Source organism: Charadrius vociferus, unplaced genomic scaffold (genome assembly GCF_000708025.1).
Source record: "Charadrius vociferus isolate BGI_N301 unplaced genomic scaffold, ASM70802v2 scaffold230, whole genome shotgun sequence".
NCBI lineage: Eukaryota > Metazoa > Chordata > Aves > Charadriiformes > Charadriidae > Charadrius > Charadrius vociferus.
In genome coordinates this window covers 2343628-2367847 of record NW_009646500.1, presented here as the reverse complement: position 1 = coordinate 2367847, position 24220 = coordinate 2343628, and the positions used below count along the sequence as shown (strand labels likewise).

At 38.4% G+C, this 24220-nt stretch overlaps 1 protein-coding gene across 1 annotated transcript in view; it reads right to left on the bottom strand.

Moving 5' to 3' along the window:
• The window catches only part of MAN1A1 (mannosidase, alpha, class 1A, member 1), a 111593-nt gene that overhangs the window by 64836 nt on the left and 22537 nt on the right, over positions 1–24220 (bottom strand). Inside the window, exon 3 of the mRNA XM_009883147.1 lies at positions 24053–24133. Within this exon, the coding sequence (XP_009881449.1) occupies positions 24053–24133 (81 nt within the window). The remainder of the gene's footprint in view (positions 1–24052; positions 24134–24220) is intronic.

Below are 24220 nucleotides of genomic sequence, written 5' to 3'. Positions count from 1 at the left end.
AGAGGGATTATCCCAAGTGTAGTAGCCAAAATAGCAAAGTCACCTTCATCGTTCTCTCTATCTAATAGTGGCTCCCTTCCATTCATTTTTTTCCCTTCAGGCATATTTAGGATGAATTTTTTATTTATTTATGTATTGGAAATCAACTTGCACATCTGATGATACATCTTGCAATGTAGCCAAGTACAGTACAGCAAATTCTTGGAGAAGGAAAAAAATGCATATAAGTTTGTGTGAATACATAATAAAGACATTTGCTAGTCAATACAAGGTAATGAAGAAATTTCTTTCCACACAAACAAAATACAATTTATAAAATTCCACTTTCTGAAAGCCACTTTGAGGAAGGGTTTTTGTTATTGAAAATACGGGATCAGGAGAGAATACAAAACTCTGGGATAATCATGTTACCATAAAAAAGCTCTGGACTACCCCACAGTCTCTTCATATGACACAGATCTCAAGATTTCTGTGACAAGAGTCCAAGATTTAGAATTACAGTACAAGATATTTTGAGGAAGGTTAGGTAATTTGAAGCCAAATGACGGCTGGAGTCAGAAAACTTTTTCCAGCAGATTGCATGTGAGTGCTGGGAGAATCTTGAAGCAAGGCAGCAGGGAAAACAATTTGCTTGGGAATCCCTTCATAATCGACGTTATCTCTGACTTCCCAGTTTACCAATTGTGTGGATTCTACTGAGAATTAGTTACGGATTTGTGATCTTCATCCAGTACATAATTCAGTCTCCCCAAGGGTTAAAACCTTGAGGGACACTCCGAAACAGCTGATGCAGAACATAATTATCTCTTAGATTTCCTTGAGAGGAGCAAGTGACAGTAACCCCACCAGGAGCACACAAGCTTTCCCCTCCTTACACTACGCAGCCACATTTTTTCACCTTGGTCTGTTGCCCTCAAACCTATGCTTTACTCTTTCAGCCTTTCACAACATATGGTGCGATCAACTCATCACCTTACCTGAGCATCTCTGCCCTGAAACACTGAAGCACTAACAGGAGAGAGTTTGCAATGACCCTCCCCAGCAACGGGCACACAAGGACCCTCAACTTCTCTAGATGCTTCTGCTGAGCAGTGTAAAACCCTATCTTTTGCCATATGTAAAGGGGGTATATATTTTATTTTATGGAATGTGGTTAAAGGTGCCATATGTACTCTTTTTAGATGTGCATTTAAGGGCAAGAGGAGATCTCTGTTTCAAAAAGCACATACATGCTTAACCATAGCGGTGGCAGCAAGGCTCGGTAACAGCTGCACCTTACAGGCTGTAGTAATCCTTCATCATTAAAAAGATTACATGTAAGCTCAGAAAGAGGTCTGTTACAATATTTGCTTCTGGACAAAAAAGTAGTATTTTAGTGTCTTAATTAAAGGTTTGATGTACAGCAATAACACTTTACTTTCAAAAGATAAAGATACCTCTACCAACTCTCACATACTTTTTTCAATTCTGTTGCATTTCTTTTATAAATGAACCCAATTTCATTCAAAATAAAATTGCCTACTTCATGGAAATGTCAAAAATAATGGTTATCAAAAAATAAACACATCTGATACGAAGCAGTAAGGAAATACTGTTCCATGTATGGATACGCAAGGAAAATGTAATTCACTTCTGATAAGTATAGTGCTCTGAACGGCAACATTAGAACACACAGTGAAGCCGGGTGTTCTAACTTCTTTCTTGTCCAAAATGCACCTCTTCCAATGTAGTAAACAATTTTCATAGTAGGCAACTAGGAACAGAGAATTAAAAAAAAATATTTTGAAACCATCATACAATTTCAGAACAGGCCTTGAGGTGAAGATGTACTTCTTGTTTACAAGAGAATTTCAACAGATTATTACTAATGCATGCTAGTGATTTGCCTTCTCTTTCCAAAGTTTAAAAAAAAATCAACTATGGACATTATCCAATTTTATCTCTAGGGCTAATTTAACATGCTGAAGAACTGACTGCTAAATCGCTATCTTTTAAGTAGGCCAGTATAGGCAAGAATGACAAGAATAAAATACTGAATGACTGAACACAATAAATAGCAACTTCACACGGCAAAATTATGCTCTGAAAGCAAGAGTAAAAAGGTGAAGATTAATAAAGGAACCACTTTATTTTTCAATTTTCAGCTTTAACAGTTAAAAAATAATATTAGGAAAAGCAGGTGTTGTAATTATTGCACACTGTCCACAATGCTCAGCATATTTTTCTTTTGCAGAACCTTCTAATATTGGACAAGAAATAAATATTGCAGAGGGTAAGATTTTTTTTTTATAATAAAAGTAAATAAACAATAGAAACTTCTACTTAATATCTCTATTGCTGACATGAATTTCATCTTTTTGCCAAGCCCTAATCTCTCTCCACTATCAATCAGTAAAGTCATTTTTTGGTAAGCAGAAAGTATGACAGCCATTACTGAGATGCACAGAGTGAAGGCAGAAATGACACGGCACAAAAATAAGAGACATTATATATAACAAAGGAAAATATTTGCAGCAAGATTTCCTATTCCACTGGTTATCTTCAGAGGCTCGAGGACTTTTCCTGGCCTCTCCTTATGGATGCTCGGCCAGCAGTAATGAAGGCTTACTTACACCGAGTCCTCCAGCTGGATCAGACCTGGCAGAAGCTGTCACAGTCCCATGCCTGCACCCACCCTTCACCCCACACTTAGTCCTCATGGTTTAAACATTTACCTACAAGTTGAAAAGTCTACCAACCACTCCCAAGACCTCCATGACTTGCCTCACTGCTGTATCATATCTGAACTGCACACTTTTTAAGGAAGAGAGACTGTGGAGTTATTTACCTGACATATCAGCTGTCCCTTCATCAGGTGATGCCATGACTAAGCCACACTGTCATCAATCCCTTCTTTTACATTGAGGATTCAGTACTCAGCTAGATACTATAAAACAACAATTATTCTAAGTGAAGCACTGTGATTCAGGAAAGAAAATTATAATTGAAACCAGTCAGAAATACGTGATCAGTCTGCAACACTATAAAGTTAGGTAAGATATTAAATACTTTCTCAAACATTTCTCTCAAACCTAATTTTTGCCAGAAGACAGATTCTGGATGTGAGATAATCCTTCTTTTTACACTCAAAGTATTATTAACATTTTTTTAAAAGGTTTACGTAAGATTTCTAACAAACTTGTATGATATGGATTCTCACTATTTGAAGGTCCTGTGTAAGAAGGACTCCTCTGTGGAATAAGTACACAGACTCCTTCACACTCTGCAATCCTACTGATAATTAAAATCAGCACTGCAGCAAATTAGATACTTACTATAGTAATATAATAGGTTATACAGAAGGCAGTTACTATATTTTTCACTGAGATCTGTTTATATTAGTAGGCTGTGAAATGTTAGTTAAAATAAGCTCAATGGTCAGTAAAGCAGCACCATCATTGTCTTTTGAGTTATCAGTCTCAAGTGTCTTACAAACACAAAAGTCACTCCAAACCATCACCATCACTCCAAGCCAGCAATTCTTTGAACAACATTTGAGTAAGCAGTAATACATAAACAAGAAATCCACCTCGCTTATATGTATTTTTGGTCTTCATAAGAGAGAACAAACTTGGGAACTTCCCCTACTGCACAACCCCTGCAGAAGCTGCTAGGTGGTATGCTCTTGTACAACACCGTACCTACGCATGTCGTGACTCCCAATGCTGAAAATCATCCACTTCCTCAGGAACTATACTCTGCATCTTTCATTCTAGTAGGGCTGCTAGCACTGTTACTGAAAAACGTAAGGAAAGTAACCACTGTTACCTATACAGTACTTCCATCAGCAGATTTCCTCCAGTAATTGCTTTTCTAATAAGAATTTCCCTATTTCTCTCAACTGTGACCTTAATTCAGTGAGGCGCTCTTCCCAGAAAAGCAGTTTGGATATGGGGGTTTTTTAGGTTCTGCTTACTTTGTGCCACTGATGCAAATGTAGAGGTTTGGGATGTGAATTGGGATACAGAGAGAAAATTTGGATGAAAAAGAAGTTGTGAATTTAATGAACCAAGTTTTCCAAATACCCACTTAATTTAAAGCAGCTACTTGCATTCTCTACATAACCTTGTGGCATGCAGACATCAAAAGTGTGTTTTGTGATTTTTTTCTTCAAACAGCTTTAGAAAAGAAGTCTTTTTCTTTTAAAAGACATTGTTAAAAGGGGTCATACATTCAACAACTGCGGTGCTCATGTTAGAAGACCCAATCCCACAATCAATCAGATTTTGCAGACTCTTGTGCCCATGATCAAATCTTATTAGGGAAAACAGTGTTCCCACAGAGAAATGAGGATCTGCCCGCAAAGATGCAACTGCAGGGCTAAGACCAGAGCTGTCATCTGGTAAGCACTGGCTTTCATTATAGTGCAAGAATGTTATCTCCTCTGGATAAACAGAAACATTTCCTCTGGCTGGAATGACAAACCCCTTTGAAAATGTTAGATTACCTCACCATAGATTTAATTGTTCTTGCTAATCAGGAAGAAAAGAAAACACAGGAAACAAAGAAATATCTTAGAATTGCATATGAGGCACGTCTAATCAAAAAATAACATGGTACAATATCATAAATTAAAGAATAGCCAGAATGCTGCCTTAAAGTCCTCCATATGAGGGAAACCAGAAGTTAAATTTTAACACTGGAGGAAACAATCCTTTTTTTTTTTTTAATTGACAAAGACATTTTCTCCACATTTCTAATTCTGTCAAATTAAGCATTTTTCATTTTTGTTTTATATTTACAGATAGAAATTGACAAGCCACTAAGTAAGATTTATTGCTTGCTTTCCTGTACCTGACTGCCTTTCCCAGTGGGGTAAGGAATTAATATTTCAGTGCAAAAGCAGAAAACGAGAACAGAAAAATGAACAGGGACAGGCCGCTTTGCTGCTCTTCAGAACACTGAGTAGAAATCCTTTCAGCGTAACAAATGTTGATTTAGGTTCAAAGCGATCTGCTAACAAAAGAGAACTTTCTTAGGAGAACTTGTTCCAATACCTTCTTCCCTGAAAGACAATCCAAGATTTTTGCTATGCTTGCATTTATTGGGTTTTTTTTACAATGACAGATTAGAAATGCTACAAAAATTGTGGTGCTCCACCTGAAATACCAGAATACTTGAAACAGCATAAGCTGAATTCTTCTGCTATCTCAAATACCAAGTGACACAACACTTCAGTGTCATATTATTTGAAACCATTTTCTATAACATATTTTCAGTGCTCATGACACCTGGATAAGTTACCCAGCTGCTGGCACTAATTCAGCAGCAACTATTGGTTTTACAATTAGTGTCATCTTGACACTAGCAGGTGGTTTTGAGTTTAATTTCAGTTAGTCCTCACTTACTCCTGACTGAGCCAAGGCAGTTATGAATTACCTGTGCTACCAGGTGAGGAGACGGTTAATAATATTTCTGGAAACAAGCGCTGCAATGAGTCATGTCATTGTGGGAACCAGTACTGACAGAAGGAGCCCAATGGACTTCATTTAGGACTTTCACAGCTGCAGTTGTATTTATTGTACACCCAGACCCAGAAGTGCCGAGAGCATGTTTTGAGCATTTTTCCCAGAAAACGGTCTGGCTCCTAGAGCAATTTGCTAGCTCTGGGCCAGCCCTGCTCCTGCTGGACCTGAGCAGAGCACATGTGAAACGCCACACCAAGGCATGAGCCCACCTCCAGCCCAGGGCTGTACCCAACATCGTGTCTTCCTACCAGGATACAGAAGAGAATGGTGCATTAAAAACGAGCAGCTCCGCTCAAGGCTACACCTACAGGGGTCAAAGACAAGCCAGAGCTTATCAGCATGACCGCACACACCGACACCCGAGTCAGCATCATGCTCTTCAGCACTCTGAGTTTTGGGAAGGCTTTTTTGGTTTGCAAGTGTAGCGTCAGACCCAAAGCACCTTTGCCTATCTGTACTACTTTGCTCAGAGCTAATAACCCTCCCTCCAGTCCCCAGGACCAGAGGGTCACTGATGGCGGAGCGGAGACAGCCTGGCTCTCCCAGGGTTGCACCCACCTGGAGCTCAGAATCTTGGCTGGATGTGGGCAGTTTCCCTCCACACGGTTTTTTTTCTAAACACCCTGCAGCCTCCCTCACTGCCCGTGCTGCCCGACCCAGAGCCACCAACCGGGCAGCCCAGGCATCGTCAGCCCAGACAGTGAAGAGCTGACTACGGGCTGGAAATTTAAATCAGTGCCGTTTCCATAAAAGCACAGTGAATTCACAGAATTGTTAGGGTTGGAAGGGACCTCTGGAGATCATCTAGTCCAACCCTCCTGCCAGAGCAGGGTCACCTACAGCACGTTACACAGGACTGCATCCAGGCGGGTTTTGAATGTCTCCAGAGTGGGAGACTCCACCACCTCTCTGGGCAGCCTGTTCCAGTGCTCCACTACCCTCAAAGTAAAGAAAACAGTGAAGGAAACAAAGCGTGCTTTAGCTCCTTTATAAAGCACAGTTTGTCACAGTGCCGTTTCCATAAAAGCACAGTGAAGGAAAAGGAGCTAAAGCACGCTTTGTTATAAAGCACAGTTTGTCAGACCTCCACATGAGAATATTGACCAGACAGAGCTGCATTTTATTTTATTGCGAATTTAAACAAGTCATCCCCTCCCTGGAGATTAGCGGAAAGCAACTGGTGTTGGGTTTCTATCCCATGGGGATGCCGGCAGAGGGAGCACAAGTTAAGCTGTTGCACAGCACAGCGCAGGGGCATTTTGGGGTTAGGAGATGTCAGAAATCCCAGGAAAAGGGACTAAATTTAAACTAGATTTAGTTTGGTAAATAATCTCAGATGCTCCCCTCTCATTAAAATTCTCAAAGCAGCACTAGTTATCATATAAATCTCTCCCTCACACATATAAACAATATCACAGCTGTATAAAGCCAGAGGATTGTTTTATTTAAAAATAATGACAATCTGCAGCCATTCCCACAGTTCTGCTCAGCATCTACCGTCATACAGTGCTGGGCTGGATCGTGTTAAAAGACAAATGGTTTTCAGTGGAGAGAGCCTGGAAAATATAGATCCTGTAGTAAAAAGGGTCTTTCTCTCCCGATCCAAGGCTGAAACAGCCACAGGGTAGTATTTACAATGAGATCTTCAGTACAGGAATCCAAAGGTTTATATTTGACACATCTGTGAGTGCAGAAGGTGTCAGAGCACTCAAACCTTGCGAAAGCTCTTGGCACCCAAGATGACGTGGTGATTCAGGAAGGTGCACATAAGTTTCCAGCTTTTGAAAATTGTGATTGTAAAAGTACACAAATAACCTTACTGAAGAAACTCAGGCAGCTTTTGGTATCTGTGAGCAACAACTCTCTCTCACCTGCAAACTGCTAGAGCAGTATGAGTTATTTTCACAACCTGAGGAAATAACAAACACGGGTAAGCTTTTAGATTTGTACTGCCCTTTCCAGAATAATCCAGTATGCTGCTCACCAGCTTGTAGAAGCAAATCTACTTTAAAAAGATAATTGTTACAAAAATTAAGATTGCATTTTTGAAGAAAAACACCCATAAATTAAAAAATCCCTTCTTTTATTCAATTAGCGTTTTTTGTTATGGTTTCACTGATGGCAAGAAAATTAATTTTCTTTTCTAGCTGACTGTTGTACCAAAGAAGTCACGTAGTACCATGAAGAGTCCCCCCCCAGAAAAGACTGTAGAGAACTTAATCAAATGGAAGTAACTGGATTAGTGAGAGATTTCCAGATTTAATCCAAATGTACATAGCAACAAGCACAAAACCCCTCAAGTTATCAGCAGTAGCTAACACATGTAATTACTTCGGTTGTTCTTTAACTAAAGAATTTCTAAGTAGATATATTGTGTTTGAAAGTCTTATTTTAGGAAGGCCAGTAATAAATGGTACAAACTGGCAGAAAGAAGGTAACACATAAAACAAAGAAATATTAATGTACAGTACCTCATACAGATCTGACTTGCACTTTAAAACTGGAATGAAAGAAGGGATTGCTTAACAACTGCAGAATTAAAAAACCATAAAGGAAGAGTTTGTTCCAGTTATATTTCGTTATTTCCTTTTGTGCTGTTCATGTGTATTTAAGATTGCTTACACAGACATGAACTCTAAGACAGGAACAACTTTTAGACCACAAGAGAAAAAGTAACTGCTAATTTATCTACTAATGTTAAGAAAGCATTAGTTTTTTTAAAGCTTATGCATACTTGCATATTTAAAAGCTTAGCTACAACCCATTAGTACCTGGAAAGCTCATGAGCTGGCCATTTAATAATATCTCTGTTGTGATAATTCAAGAAAAGATGGTGATGAATGTCGTAAACAAACTTTAAGATTCCCCATAATAAAAGGAATTGATTAGGTATAAAAGCCTTTGAGAATTCCTCACCCCAAACTCATGGCAGCCTTAATTTTTCGAGAGGTGCGATACACAGCATGCAGAACGAGTATCGCGTTGGATTTGCTGCGTATGTGCAGATCAGCTGTGCGCTGGCAGCTGGCTCCCGAGGCCCAAACCACAGGTAAAACAAGACTCACGCCGACAAAAGCTGCACTCAAATCTTAAGATTCTGAAATCCCACACCACCCCAAGTAAATAAATTAGCAAACAGCTCTGTGTCAGTAAATCGGTGTCTAAGACTTGGCATGCCAGTCTTGCGTCCTCTCAGCAATAGAAAACCTGGAATCACAGGTCTCCGGTCAAATAAAGCCTGTGTTTCTAGCAAGGGCAGATGGCAAGCTAGCAGGCATGAAAACTGTCAGCAGCCCATGATGGAGGACTGAGCCCACACCTAAGAGCAAGCGGAAGTTTTAAATCTCTGATTTTACCTGATATCCACATAACCGGAACAAGATATTAACCCAGTATGTATGTGTTAACATTATGGTATGTCCTGCTCTGAACAACAGGCAGCCCTGTAAGAGGCACCATACAACTGCACAACTAAAAGATGAGCAGACACTATCACTAAAATACTCCTTCCCAACACCCCTCCCATCCCCAACAAAACAAACCCCCCTCAAACCTGCAGAAGTCCGATACTCAAATGCTTGAGTGCTGGTGAGAGACACCGTCAGCCCTAGAAGCAACTCGTAGACTAGCACCAGGCAAGGATGTCAAAAGCAGAAAAAATGTCATGTATTTAGCGCTCAGGTCTTCTACAGTTAAGGAAGATGATACATGTATTTGAAAATATACTGGATGTAAGTAAATACGAATGGAATTAAAAATACGGCATATACAATGGAAACTCATTATATTGTGAAGCGATACAGAAAACATCTGGATGTCATCTTAGAGGTTTGTGTTTTTCCTGATTAAGGAAACAGCTGCCTTAGTAAAATTACTCATATCCACCAGTAATGAAGAGTATCTTTTAGCACAATTCCTCTGTTAAGCTACAAGCATCTGCTTCCTAATTTTCTTTTTATTTAATCTTGTGTACCCAGCCCAAGTGCTGTAACAACAAATTTAAATAGCTGCCTCATTTTACATCTTGCAAGCTATCACATCTAAACAAAGAATAGCACTTTGCATATGAAACTCTCCTTCCAAGCAGGTGACCGTTGAGAGGTGATTTGCAACACCATCTGCGTGAAAGCAGGGGGTGGGATGGAGAAGCCTAATAAACTTTGCATGGTGAATCAATAATCACATAGTTAATGTAGCATAAAGTGCTAACAGAAGATTCATTCCTGGCCTTGTAAATTCGACTGTATCTTTTAATTCCGGTACCATTAAGTGACTTAGAGTGATGCCTTCACTCTGAAGTACTCCTAGACCATGATGGCAGGCACAGAAAAGGCTAAAATCACTCTGCGTAGGTAAAGGATGCTTTGTTTGCTTTTTAATGCTAACTTAAGAGCAAATGGAGAGCTGTTTGTTTCAGCCAGTGTTATGTGATACACGAAGTTTCTTCCAGCCTATAATGGAAGGAGTTTTAAATGGTGCTTATCAAATATACAAGTGTAACAATGTGAACAGGATACCAAGTACGCCCACTTTAATTGTTCTTCTGCCCTTTTTTTCTCCAACTTCATTCATTCACTTTATTATCTTACTCCAACATCAGAATAATAGCTTAATGAAACAATTCTCAACAGTTGGAATCAAAAGCTTCCTTGGGCAAAAGGGTCCACGGCTCAGGATCTCCCATATTCTGACATCTTCCTTGAACCAACCGCTAGCTAATGAGTACGTACCTGCACAGCAAACCTGGTCAGCTGCCGCGCCAATGGAAAAAAAAAACAACTGCTCTTTCTTTTTGCTTAGGTCCCTCTCAAAAGGGCAGTCTTCCTGAACCACCATATAGTCTCAATCTGACACCATCACAGGTATTTTAAGTCAGATACTTGTATCACCCACAGGCCAGTCCTCAAATGGTTAAAATTTATGCTGACAATGTCCTCATACTAGCTAGCGCAGAATAGCTCTTCTCCAGCCAGCTCAGGGTTTGTTCCTTCTGGAGAGAATTACTCCTACTGCAGTAGAGCAATTGTTGTGGGTCTGCAGTGGTGGTGCCGTGGCCCTGACAAAGCAAAGCTTTCCTTTTCCCTGTTGTTTTCACACAAAGTGCTCCAGACAGATAAGAGGCTGTGTTTTCATGAAGCTGAGACTGAAAGTTCACAGCATCACAATGGTTGAGGTTGGAAGGGACGTCTGGAGGTCACCTGGTCCAACCCCCCTGCTCAAGCAAGGCCACCAAGAACCAGTTGCCCAGGACCATATCTAGGTGGCTTTTGACTATCTGCAAGGATGGAGACTCCACAATCTCTCTGGGCAGCTGTGCAGTGCTTGGTCACCCTCACAGTAAAAACATGTTTCCTGATGTTCAGAGGGAACCTCCTGTTTCAGTTTGTGCTGAAAGTTTTATATAAAAGTTACACATATATTGTGGCACAGCATTAGGGCCTGTACAGGGCAGTGTCACAGTACTGTCCTAAGGGACTTTTGTCCAAGCTATAGCTTCAGTAGACATTGGAACAAACTATTTATCAACAAAAGCCTCCTCTTGTAAGTTAGTAGTGTATTGCTGTAGAAAGAAGCAAGCAGTAAACGAATAATAATAATAATAATAATAATAATAATAATAACAACAACAACAACTAATAACTTGTGAACTACATGCAACACAGGTGACAAAAGGATTAGGGGAAGGCACAAAGCAGGATGAAAATCCAAATTGACAAGTTTGAATACCGAAGTTTTAAAAACAAGTCATGATGTGTGGCACAGAATTACAGAGTTCCAGGCTTTACACAGTCTTCATTAAACACAAAGAGCTTAAGGACTCTCATTTGCATTAAAGTTTACTCTAATGTCCTTTACCAGAGATCCTCTGTTCATCTTCATGCATGGGCAATGACACTGACCATTAATTTCAGGTGTTCATGGATACAAGTAGAATTAAAAACTACTCTTTTAGGGTGTTTCTTCTACTCTTTCAACATGTATCAAATATAATGAGTATTCACTGAAAATTTATGTTGCATATTTAGGCTGTTCGATGTTTAAACAGTAAAGCACTTCTTTTAATACTAGGATTGAAACCGACACAGGAATTTCCAGATTTTATGATCTCAGACACTGGAAACGTCATTAATATCTTAAAAAGCAAAATGATCACAAGTACAAAGACAGTGCCAAATATCCTTCTGTTAGATTTACAGCATGGATGACTTAGGAACAAGCCATTTGATCATAAAACTCTCTCACTGATCTTTCTCTGGCAGCAGCAGCTATAGACTACTTCTGTTTCACTTTTATATCTAAGGAAAAGGAACCAAGAGTTTTACCTGTTCCAGCGCTAATGTTTCAGCAGTTTCACAGATTACAGGTAAATACTGATGCCTGTCACAATCACTAACACCACAGAAACTACCTTCTTTCAATTCTTTTGGTAAATTCCATTAAAAACAATGGGATTGAGAAGGTGCCATTTGGGTAAATTCAGCTTGGATTTGGAACTGTGAAACAGCTTTAGCTTGACTCCATGACAGGTGAGTTTTGTATCACTAGCAGTGGCATTGATGATGCACTCCTAAAATGTTATTTTTCAGGGGAGAAGAACATGTTAAGATTTAGCATACTCTGCAGGTTCCTTCTTCCACAAGACCTCTGACACACCATGTAGCTAGCTTTTTATATAAGTAATGTAACAAAAACCCTTCTTTTGTATAACAGGAAAAAATGATGGTTTCTTAACTCAGTGCTTTCTTTCTTATTGTTGAGATTTCTCTGAAAGACAATAGTCACTGACTTGTCTGATGAATAGCGGGCACATCTAAAACGAGCCTAAATAAAGTGCTTGTGTATTTTCCTTAAGTTAAATATAAGAAATGTGAACTCTCTTGTAGTTCTTTTTCTGTAAGCCAAACGGCAGGCTTCAAGAGAGAAGAACGGTGATTTAAGAAGCTGATTTTATGTTCTAAGTTAAATCATCAGACAGACTAATTCAATTCCTTTCTGTTTACTGTAAGACTATTTCTCTTACTGGACAAGCCATAAAACTAAAGTGACTAAAATATAAGGAGGCAAGCAGACATTTCCAATTCTTAAGAGTCAGAAACAAGTGCTCTGACTGAAAAGCAGTGCTGCCAGCAAGTAATAAATTTATGAGCAATTCAACTGCTTCTCTGAATTCCTGCAGTTAAAACTTTTTTTCAAGTTAAACCTCAAAATCATTCCTATAATTAAACAGCCATAAGATGGCTTCTCCAAAGATTAACATTATTTTTGAATGCAGTGTATATTTTGAGGAAATAATGGTTAGAAGCATTCATAAATATTTCAAATATGCATATTAGCATATATAGGTATCATTACATTGCTTTCCATTCCCCTACCTGAAGCCAGAGGAAAAAAAAAAAAAGACATGATAGTCATGCAAACTCTCTCCATTTTTACCTCATGACATGGCTTTAGTGGTTTATTTTACTGTTTGACTGAACACTTCACATAGCCATTCCTTTTCAGGATTCCCTAAATTATTTTTATATTTAATGGTATGTAAATCAAAACATTACAGTACCTTAACTGTAATTTCAAATTGGAACTAGATATAACAAAGGTCTTAAAAGTATGATTTAGAAAATGGGCAACTTAGCACAAGCTACACTCGTTACTTCTATCACCAACTGTCATAGTCTGTCAAGAGAAAACAGGTTGAGCAAGGAGTTCTTCTCGCTATCTCAGTAAGTCTGCACTTTTGGCCTTGGATCAGTTAATAACCATATTAACTTAACACGCAACCTTCAAGCAAATCAGAAAGGCCGACGGCACCTAACATTGGACGTGCTGAGCACCATCCCCACAGTCTCCTGCAGCAGTGTGGCAACATTTGCCCAGAGCATCTCAGCAGTTATTGATCCTGCCTGAAATCAGGAAGATTATTTGTTCTTCCCTCCAGAATATAAATGGAAATAAAAGCAACTCTGGAGAGAAAAGACTGAGCACAGACTGAACAATGTTTGTAAGAGACACCCTGCAAGCAGCAAATGCTGATGAGAAGGTTTGAGTTATTCACTAGTTTTGCATAATAAAAGGAAAAAAGATTGAAATTGTCTGTATACTATGAATAGTGTTTTTAAGAACAAGCTGGGGAAAATAGCATCTTTTAAGAAACAGCATTGTGAGCTGCTGACTTTGTTCTGCAGCTGCTGGTTTGAAGAAAACAAAAAAGAGTTTTCAAAGAAAAATGGAAGAGAATGAAGTTCACAGCATATCCTTTTCACATGATGATCCTGAGGATCTACTGGACTGTAAAATTATCCAGTCATGCTTGCAAAAATTAAGGACAACTTGCCCCCCAAGGGACAACACGACTTTAAAGCACTAACTTGACTGAACCAGCTTCCAAAAACAACTAGTGTGGTTATTCTGTTTAGCCTGCAAAAGCAGATGACTGCCTAAAGGCTGAAGAAAAGAAACAAACCAGACACATCTAGTTCTTCAGATTAACTAGTTACAGAGCCTTTTCGGTAGTTCAATGCATCGGAATCAGAAGAAACAACGGAACTGGCCCTTGATGCCAGAACGAAGATCGCTTTCTGTTAATTGAAGGTTGACTCTACTCCAGTCACACTGCTGCTGGAATGATCTTCCTTGTTTGCTTTAGAGTTTTGTCAGTTTACATAAGGTTGGTTTTTTTGGATGTTAAAATAAGCTTTTGAGCCTTCATGTAGCTGAATGACGACAGTCCCCTCCTACTGTACCGTTTTAATTATCTCTATTTGAAGGAGTTATCAAGGTCAGGTGGGTTAATGTGAGTAAACAAAGGTGTTGAGTGAAGAATATCAGAGCTGAACACATCAAACAAAATCCAAGTTCTTCAGAATATCTTACCACCTCCTGACCTCTCTTATATCTTATGCTTTACTCAAAAATTAAACAGTAAGATAGTTGACCAGCTAACATCGGTGGGAATACAAAAGTATATTACTTGTTAACAAAAGACTTGCAATGTAAACAGTGAGCTAAGAAACTGAATATGCTGTTTCAATACATCCTACGCTATTTTTCCTTGAGGAAAGAAAATAAAATTTATCTGAAACACTGGCACTTCTTCTCTTTTTCACCTTTCAAATCTTAACAGAACTGGTTTTGTTCATCCTCTTCCCAGTCTTTGGCTTAAGAAAAGGCTGGAATTTGCCCATTTCTGTGCACTTGACCCTATGCAAAATGAGCCCTTACATTCATTGATTTTAGGAAAACAAAGATTTGTCTTTCAGATGCTTCATGACAGCTCTGTGTAGGGGCAAACACTTGCCAAAACCCCAAATTCTCCTTGGCATCCGTTGTGCTGGAAGTGGCACAGGATTTTTCATGTGAACATCTTTTCCAAATTCCTTCTCAACTATTTGCACACAGGGTGCAAATACAGCCTGCACATGGCTAAGGCAAGCTTTTGGCACAGGAGAGACAGGAACTGCACTCATTTATCAACCACAACATTCACCAACATTATTCAACTGTTGCATTTTTACAAACAAATGGCACGCAAATAGCATGTGGATTCCTGCAATTTCCAAAAGACCTGGTAAAAAGCTCCCTCCTTATCTTTCATTTCAAACCTTTCAGATTTCTGTTGTTTGAAAAGCACAAGCAATAGATCCTGCAAAAAAAAAAGAAAAAAACACAGGCCAATTAGCACTCTCCATAAATTGATCCCAAGAGTTCATGCTAAGTTAAAGCCATTGAACCCTGTTTGTATCTGTTTCAGATTTGATCTGCTGAGCAAGATGTATTGCTAAATCCAAAGGAGACTCTGTTTCTTCTGCAGTAAAGATGCCATTATCTGTTCTGATCGCTGGAGGCATGAAGAGCATGCAAGAACAGCAATGATGTCTGCTTCCGATTTCAGGCATTCAATTTTCTCAATGATTTTCAGTTAGCTTGAAGCAGCAGGACTTGTACATGGCACAAAGTGGTGATTTGTAACGAATCTCTAACCTGACCCTTCAAACATCAAATCGGATTAGGAACTTTCCCAACTTTCATCATAAACTTTTATTCACTTGATTTGTATTTAAAATACTAAGAATTAATTAATGCTTATGTATTCTTTAATAGAAATAATTTAAATTTTTGCAAAAAGATACAAACATAGAAGGATTCTTTGCTAAAGTCAGATTTGGGAACCTTAGTAGTTGCCAACAGAATGAAAAATATGGGAATCTACTGGATGGTTTATGCTTTTATCTTCTCTAAGCTAATAAGGAGAGGACATTATCATCTACTCAACTCCCATCTTAATGAAAAATAACCTCTGGATCAGACTGCCTATAGAGACAAAGCACAAAAATGGTATCTTACATAAACTAGCTAAATGCTGTGAAAGATTTAGATTAAGAAATCAAGAGTCACTCCACGCCCAGAGTAAAATGCAGGTATACACTATTTTTACCTGCACTTTTCAGGGAAAAAAATTCAGTACGATGATTAAGTAACATTTATTACTTATCACCTAATTGAACTTTTATTATACATTCACAGAGAGAATATACTTTTCCAAATATTTTATATAGCCTAGAATTAGAGGAGGTTAAATGGATGCTGAGCTATTCCCACTGTCGGGACTAACCTGAGATATTTTTATGTTGCTTTCATTTGCAGAAATAAGTCAAATTCTTTGCTGTAAAATTATACATAAGGATTATTATCTAGATATAGATAGTATATTTGCAACAATCTCAACACTGCTTGTAAATGGCTCCACAGAACCCTGCATTTAGCCATATGTTATACATTTTCTATTAAATTTGCAGAAGAGGACAATCCCACTAACTCTTCGGGCAATAGGTTTTTACTCTCCTTTTATTCTGCTTTATTGTTGCAATTGCATTTGGTGCTGCATAATGACAAAAGCGAATACTGAGATAAATGAAAGAGACAAATGCCTTGAAAACTGAATTCCTTTGCAGATGCATGGTGACTCTGGACAGACTGTTAATAGCATACCATTTCTTCTGTATAGTATATTAATCCACGTGCAAAGAATTCTTCTTTCAGGTCTATCTGGAGCTGCTGCTCAAAAGGAAAGCACCCACACTAGTATTTCTGGTAGACACGCTCTCTCCAACTGTTCTGAAGAACCACAATCAAGTGAAACTGCAGGAGCTGGTTGAGAGCCAAGTCCTCAGAACAAATAAACCAGCTCCCTCCCAGCTGCTTGAATTCTACTTAATAATATAGCTCACAAGCTCGTGTCAAACACACCAGCTGTTACAATCACAATCAGATATTACCTAGTTCTCATTATCATCCTTTCTCCTTTCTAACAGTTTACCAGCTTTAGCATCAGACTATAGCAGTCTGGAGGTGAGCAGAGATTTTAGTTAAAACTAATGTAACAAGCAATAAAGCTTTTTGGTTTAGTTATTTCTAAAGTCAATGCATGAACACAAAACCATATCAAATAGGTTTGCCACAGGAGTAACCAAATTTTTTTGTTCTTTTGAAAAAACTTCCCAAACAAACTCCTTTCAGTTATGCAAAAGGGAAACCACCAAAAGTGAAGAATGTGGTTACGTACAGGTCAGAGTTCTAAACTCATGTTTCTCAGATGAAAATCAGGGCTTTGGCTCCTGGTTTCATAGTAGGCTTAGTTATGGCAGCTGCAGCAGGCTGTCACCATAGCTGCTCTGTCCCCCTGCTGTGGATATTATGCTGACGACAGACATCTGAAAGAGAAACATCCCTACTGCTGAACTCCAGCAGCCAGCAATTCACTGAATTAATGTAAATTGCCACTATTTTCACTTTACATTAGTAGAGTAGCCTGAGGGTCTTTATTATGAGGCACAAAAATTGTTGGTGATGGCAGCTGATCGCGTGCCTGGTGTACCTGTGGCAGAGGCTCCACAGGGCTTCAGGTACCTCCAGCTGAGTAAGAGCTCCCAGTTGTGGTATCAGTAACTCCAAAGCAGAGAGGAAAGAGAAAGAAAACCAAGCAGCAAAATTTGAATTAAGTGCAAGACTGGAAATCAGCATCTCTGTTACCATTCTTTGATGTTTCCTCAGTGTTATGTGTGGGGCCAGTTTGAGAGGCAGAGTTTTACAGTGCTGCTGAGCAAGTTGCGTTGGGAGAAAGGGGATGGAAGTATTGGGAACGAGGAAGCTTCTGGAGTACAGGGAACCTGTTAAACAGAGATGGGTTTCATCAACAGCGACAGTTTAATTGCACTGCAGGAACTTAAGAGACAGAAATAGAAGACTGAAGAGCAGTCTGCTTGGAACAGCAGAACAGTCTACATCAAAAAAAAATCTTAGGAGTCAAGGTTATCTCCAGAATGTGAATCCACAGGGATGCTGTAGCACATTTTGATGCAGCTAGCACAGAAAGAGAACAGCGTTAGATCTATTAAAGGTGGTGAAGAGACTGAAATACTAATGGAGATTACAGACCGTGATTGTGGGAAACAGAAGAGGTTTTAAATCCTACTCTGTCCCTGAGTAGGTTGTTACGTGCTACATCAGAGCAGAGATAAACCATGCTTTTATACACTGTAATGACAGCTTCTTGCAGAAACTCAGAGTCTATAAGAGAAAAAGTAGCTCTTGACTTAGTTTGGTGTATTACTGTCTAACAGGGGCCATGTGCTCCAATTCAACATGCTGTTATAAACGAAAGGTTGACTTTGGTAATGTTTAAGTTTGGAAAGAGAATCAAGATGACAAGCTGAAATGAACTTAGAAAGGAACAGCCAAAAGGATAAAATGCTTGGAGATGACCTGGAGGATAAAAGATGAGGTTCAGAGTCACAAGATTCTCAAATCAAAAGGCTCAGATGACTTCTCTCTTCTTTTGGTGTGACTGTAAAGAAGGTAATTAAAAGCAAAAGTATATTAAAGTCCAATCAAGGCAGAGAGAAACTGATAATGTCTGACAAGTTAAATGAAAAACTATTAAGTCAGGCTAAAAGTAATTTTTGATGAACAAGTTTTTAAAGTTAAAAACAAAAAAGACAAACACGAGGCCAGCTAGAGAGCCAGGAGGAACAATTAGGACACATCTGTGTAAAAGAGCACAGTACATGAAAAAAGCCATTGCAGAGAAGCTAAATTTGCCCCAGTGTTCAGTCTTGAAGAGCCTAGACTGATTCCCATGCAAGGAGGTTCTTAAAAGGACAAGCCTAATGCACTGTCCCAATATTGAGGCTGGACTAGATGACCTCTTGAGGTCCCTTCCAAGCTGAATGATTCAAGGATTCTATGAAATATGGAAGTTTAAAAAAATCATTAATTGATAAAAATGAAACAAATCATCAAGATCATTTCAGAGATCTAAAGGAACTAAACCATGACACCACTGAAGTACTGATGTATCACTTAAAGTGGCAGCAGATGGATGGTAGGTGGCAAACAGGACCCAAATCTGAAAGCAAGGCTGCAGAAAACTACAGGCAATTGCAGTATTCTAGTTTCTAACAAACAGGGAATTCTACTGCCAGTCTGTGAAGATGCTTAAGGAGGAGTTAAGTGGCATTCACACAGAAGTGATCAAGCTGATACAGTATGCCTGGAGCTTCAAACAGCATTCAAAATCAAGCTTCCAAGACATAAAAGGAAAAGTCCTCTTGTTAATTAGAGTCAAGTTAAGTGAAAGGAAGCGGGAGATAAAACATGTGGTCAATTCTCACACTGGTGAGATAAGATCCCCAAGGCATCTATACTGGAACTTATATTCCTTGTTTGCAGAAACAGGACGATACCTTTGTACAGGTGACAAACTTCCTCCTACTATTGAAGACTGCTAAATGATGAATTATATTTTTTTTGTATTTATGGAATTTAAATGTTCTCTATGAAGGGAGACCTCTACAAGAGAGGGAGAGTGAGATAAAAATAGCTACAGCTGAATTCTGGAGAATGTCTTAGCACTATATGAAGTCGGCAATGTTTTTTGGTCAGCCTGACAAAGGCAGCTCTAGATCAATAGCAACTGCATCATTATTTCATGTCTGCTCCTCATTAATAAGACAGCACAACCATCACTGATGGATGGTTGCTTTAAACAGGCAACGATTAGGTCTGAAGTCAGACAGGAGGCCAAGATCATCAAGTGAGGTTGAATAGCGACACTGTAACTCCTATTCTAAATGCAGATATGAACTAATTAGGTGATGCCATCACTCTTTTTTTTCCTTTTTTTCTTTTTTACTTCTAATTAACAGTTGGTAGAAAGTAATAGATAAAACTCAGAAAGTCCGGTGTTTATTATGAAGAAGAACAGTTTGTTGTGGGTTTTTTTATTCCTTCATCCTGATCAGTATAAATTCATGTTCCTTCAAACAGGATACACTGCCAGAGTAAAAAAATAAAAAATAAAAAAATAAAAGGAAAGCTCTCAATTTCTGCTTCATGCCGTGGACAGAAATGGCAATATGAACATTATTATCAACTTTATTTTGTCTTCTTCCAGTGAAAATAACTGGGTTTAGTCCTATATTATGCAGGAAGAACAGCTGTTGAATCTAAAATATTTTAACTCTGGGGGGAAAAAAAAATTACTCATCCCATTGAAAAAATGGAAAAGCTTCAAAGGAATCTGGGAACTTACCAGCTGGATCTGAGACTCACATTTTTCTTATTCACTTCAGAGCATTCTGGATTTACTTTTTTGCTACTCATACAAACAGCTATTATTAAAAGCTCCTTCTATTTCTGCCTATGTATTCTGCAATGTATTGCCTGACTGTGGAACCACACTTCAAGTAAAACAGTCCCCTTATTACACAGCTTTAGCAGTGCCTATAAGAACCAGCTATCAGTAAGCCAGAAGAGCTACTCAGACCAGTATTTAGGGTTGTATATTCTCTACAAGCAGTGCCATACACTTACCATGACTTTCAGCACCAGTGTCACAGTTATTCCCAACACTGAAGATTATACTACTCAAGAAATAACATTTGTCATCTCCGTGAATTCCAAGAAAGGTCTCAGCTGCTGTTAGAGGACATAGTGTTGTCCTCCTCCAAAAGTTAACAAATTATCTCCTTATATGATCACATCTGGAAGTGTGCTTTAAGCAAGAGGAAAAAAAATATCTGGGTCTACAGAACAAGGAATCTTATTGCATGCAGTACTCCTGATCCTTGGTATACCAGAATTTTACATCAGGCTAGTAAGTACCACAAAGCATTTGTAAAACAAATCTCCCCCTTACTAGACATCTTATTTTCCAGTACAAAAACAAAACACGTCACATACCATGTTGCTTAGAAGAGGAATCACATGTCTACTAATGAATTCAGGTTTAATTTAAACAAAACAATCAAGAAAGTTTGCAAATAAATCTGTCTTGTTCCTATGGTTTAAACTTACCATATTACAGGCTCCTCCAGATGCTTTCATACAAATAAACAAACAAAAAATCAATACTATCACTGCTTTAAAGGAGCCAGGTTTATTTTTAATAATCCCTTATAGCCACTGACTCATGGAAAAATACCAGGAAATCACTCACATGTAATATTGCTATGACGGACTTAAAGAAAAAAAAGAGCAGTCCTTAAAAAGTTACTTAACTTGAAATCAAGTTTTCTGGTATTTGTACCTGTTTTACAAATGAAGTTTGATATTTGACTGGAATTCTTTCTAGCTTGGGTTTAAATAGCAATCATAAAATAATAAAAAAAAAAAAGTGACAAAGTGTATGACCCTGTTCTAGCACTTTTAGGCATTTCATATTAATTCTAGTAAGGCAGAAATTCTAGAAAGTTTAATATAATGCACCTCATAGCTCTATTTGCAAGTAAGCATCACACAGTTATCAACAGGCAAAGTATTCAATTTGTTCATTTTAAAAATTATTCACATTGGTGCCTTTATCTAAATGAACTATTATGTGAGCAGGATGTTTTAGGAACTACTCAGTATGATAGGATGTTCTTTAATCATGATTAGTTAGATTTACAAATGATTATGGAACATACAATATGTTGCAGCTTTGGATCATTACCCATGGAAATGTAATTCAGAAGTACAAACAATAATTATTTCCGTCACTCTTTTTACTGAAACATATCTTTCTTTAATTAGGATATTGATAAGTGTGTACAGCAAATATAAGATTTTTAAATAGTTAATCTGCTAAAGAATAAAATGAGCTTTTAACTGAGAAAGCTTAATGCTCCAAACAGCCTGCATACAGGTGGTTCCACCTCCTTCGGAACACCCACTAATATAACCGACTAAAGGATGATTAAATGCATGTTTTCTGTGGTGGCAGCCAGCCTCTGGGACCCTCAGTCCTTTCCACACCTGTCAGCAGCACCAGTGAAGGACAGACGCAGGCAGCACGAGAACCCTCACGCTGCTGCACCGCTGCTCTGTCCTCAGAACGGCCGCATCCCGCTCCTCCCTTAGGCAGCAGCTGGCTATTGCTTCAGCCTCTTAGATTTAGGAGACATATCAGGAAGTTTCCCCATATCTGATAAAGGCAGAGCATGCTGAGTTGCACTCTCCAAGCCACTAGGACAACTGTCTCAGACAAGTCCATCAAAGAGTACGAAAACCAGTGGCTGGCATGGACGGTCTTTCCCAGCCTGCAAGAGCTCAGGACCCTCCTTAATCATACACATCATCTTTGTGTGTCGGAGCCAATTGTACTCTCATTAATGAGTCCATTCATTTTTAGAATGGACATTAGCATCCAGTATCACTAATATTCCACTGCAGAGTTCCAGTTAATTACACATTGTGTGAAATACCTCCTTTTGTTTTAAATATTTCCTTGTTTCGTTTGTACAAGAGTTTTATTCGAATACCAGTGTTGCTACCAATCTACTCCAAGAGGTGGTGGTAAAACCGCCTCTCTAAAGCTGAAGGAATGGTTGAGAAGCAACGACTAGATGTTACTTAGGAGAAACTATATGCACTGATTGAAAGTGAGCCTGCACATTAACAGACACAAGATATAAACCATCAATGTATATATGAAATCAACAGCACTGATGACAAATGGTTCAGGCATTTCTTGGCAGACAACTGCCGCTTGAGATAAAGGCTCACGTGCAGTCCCCTACCAGCTCGTTGTCTGCCAAGCAGCATCCTCTGCTTCTGTCAGAACTGCTTAATTAAAACGTAGCAATAGGTTATACTGGAAAAGTTCACTCCTGTTTGCAAGAAGTAGATCTGCTGTGAAAGATAGAACTATTTAATCGCAGAAGGAAGAGCTTTCAATTCTAGACACCCTTAGATAGGCTTATTTCTGGTTGCTGAGTTAGTGTAGGAGGACAAGTGATTTCCTTCAAGAGTTGAAGATGAAATATTAAGTAAACCAATATTTAGTAAAGATCAAGAAGCCAGCTACCGAGCGCCTTTGGATTTTTTCCTTACCGTTAAGTGTGAATTTGAAATGGGTCTAAGTGTAATTTTTTTTCCAGAAAAATTATAAGACAGTTAAAATACGAAAAACTGTCTATTTGAAAACATTAATGTCTTTTCAATACCACCTACGCTCAAGACAGGACCATGGGAAATAGACAGGTAAGGCAAAAATGTCAGAGGAACGTTGTCTCCTTATAACTGCTTTGTCAGGCACATGACCCAACAGTAACTGCTAAGACAGTTTTAACATAATGATAAATTTTAACAAAAAACAACATGCACACCATAGAATTTAAGTTAATTTAAAGTGACAGGTTCAAAGCAGGGCTTTACCTACTATTTGGGAAATTTACATATGAAAGGAAATTATACATCTTTAGGGTTTTGTGGAGTTTCCACAAGTAATTACTTTGGATTTAAAGAAATCCAATGATAAATTCAACTTATGGTTAAAGAGTATTAACTTGTGCTAATCCTACAATAAAATACTACTATAATCCAGAGACAAGAACAAGAATTTAAACTAGAAAGATTAAAGACTTTTCAAGTGACAAGCTAAAAATTTAAAATATTACAGTACCTGTGACTTAGTATAGCCTTCTCCAAATATATTACAGAAATAACTGCATTAGTCAAAGCCCTTAGATTAAATTGCTTCATCATCTCTAGAAACCACGACAGGCAATAGAGATTAATGGGATATTAATGCTTTAAAGACATTCACATGTATAGGTTTACCAGTTATCTTTCTGTTCTTAACATGCCTTTTCCATGTGAGTTGAAGCTTCAGCTTCAGGAAGGCCAAGAGAAGTACAGTTTATAGGAATTAAAGGATATGCTTGAAACCAATTTGGGAAGCTGGAACCTGCTGCACCGAATCTACCACTACCATGGCATAGAACTCCATGATTACACACTCCAGCATGAAGCCTGGTAAGAATGTAGTGGGTATGGTTTCAACTCAGGAAAAAAAAAAATCCTTTAGCAGTTCCATGAAGTAATAGCTTTAAGACTTACATAAAGCAACAGTAATAGAAGCAAGAAAATACATTGGACAGGTCTCTGCTGCACAAGCCATTTTCAAAGTTCTAAACAAGTTTAATTTGGATAAATAAAATTATTAAACTAAAAGTTAACTACTTATCTAGATGATGGTATTTCAGATAAATCATGTGCAAACATCTTACCTCTTCTCCTGAAAGATAGTAAGCTGAAAGTAGTCCACCGACAAAACGAATGTTCACTTCAAATACTGAAATTTCAGCGTTCTGTTGAAATAAACAAACATAGTTTTATCCCCTGATATTTTTCTGTACAGTTTTGTTTGTGTGTTTTTGTCTTTTTGTTTCTATACA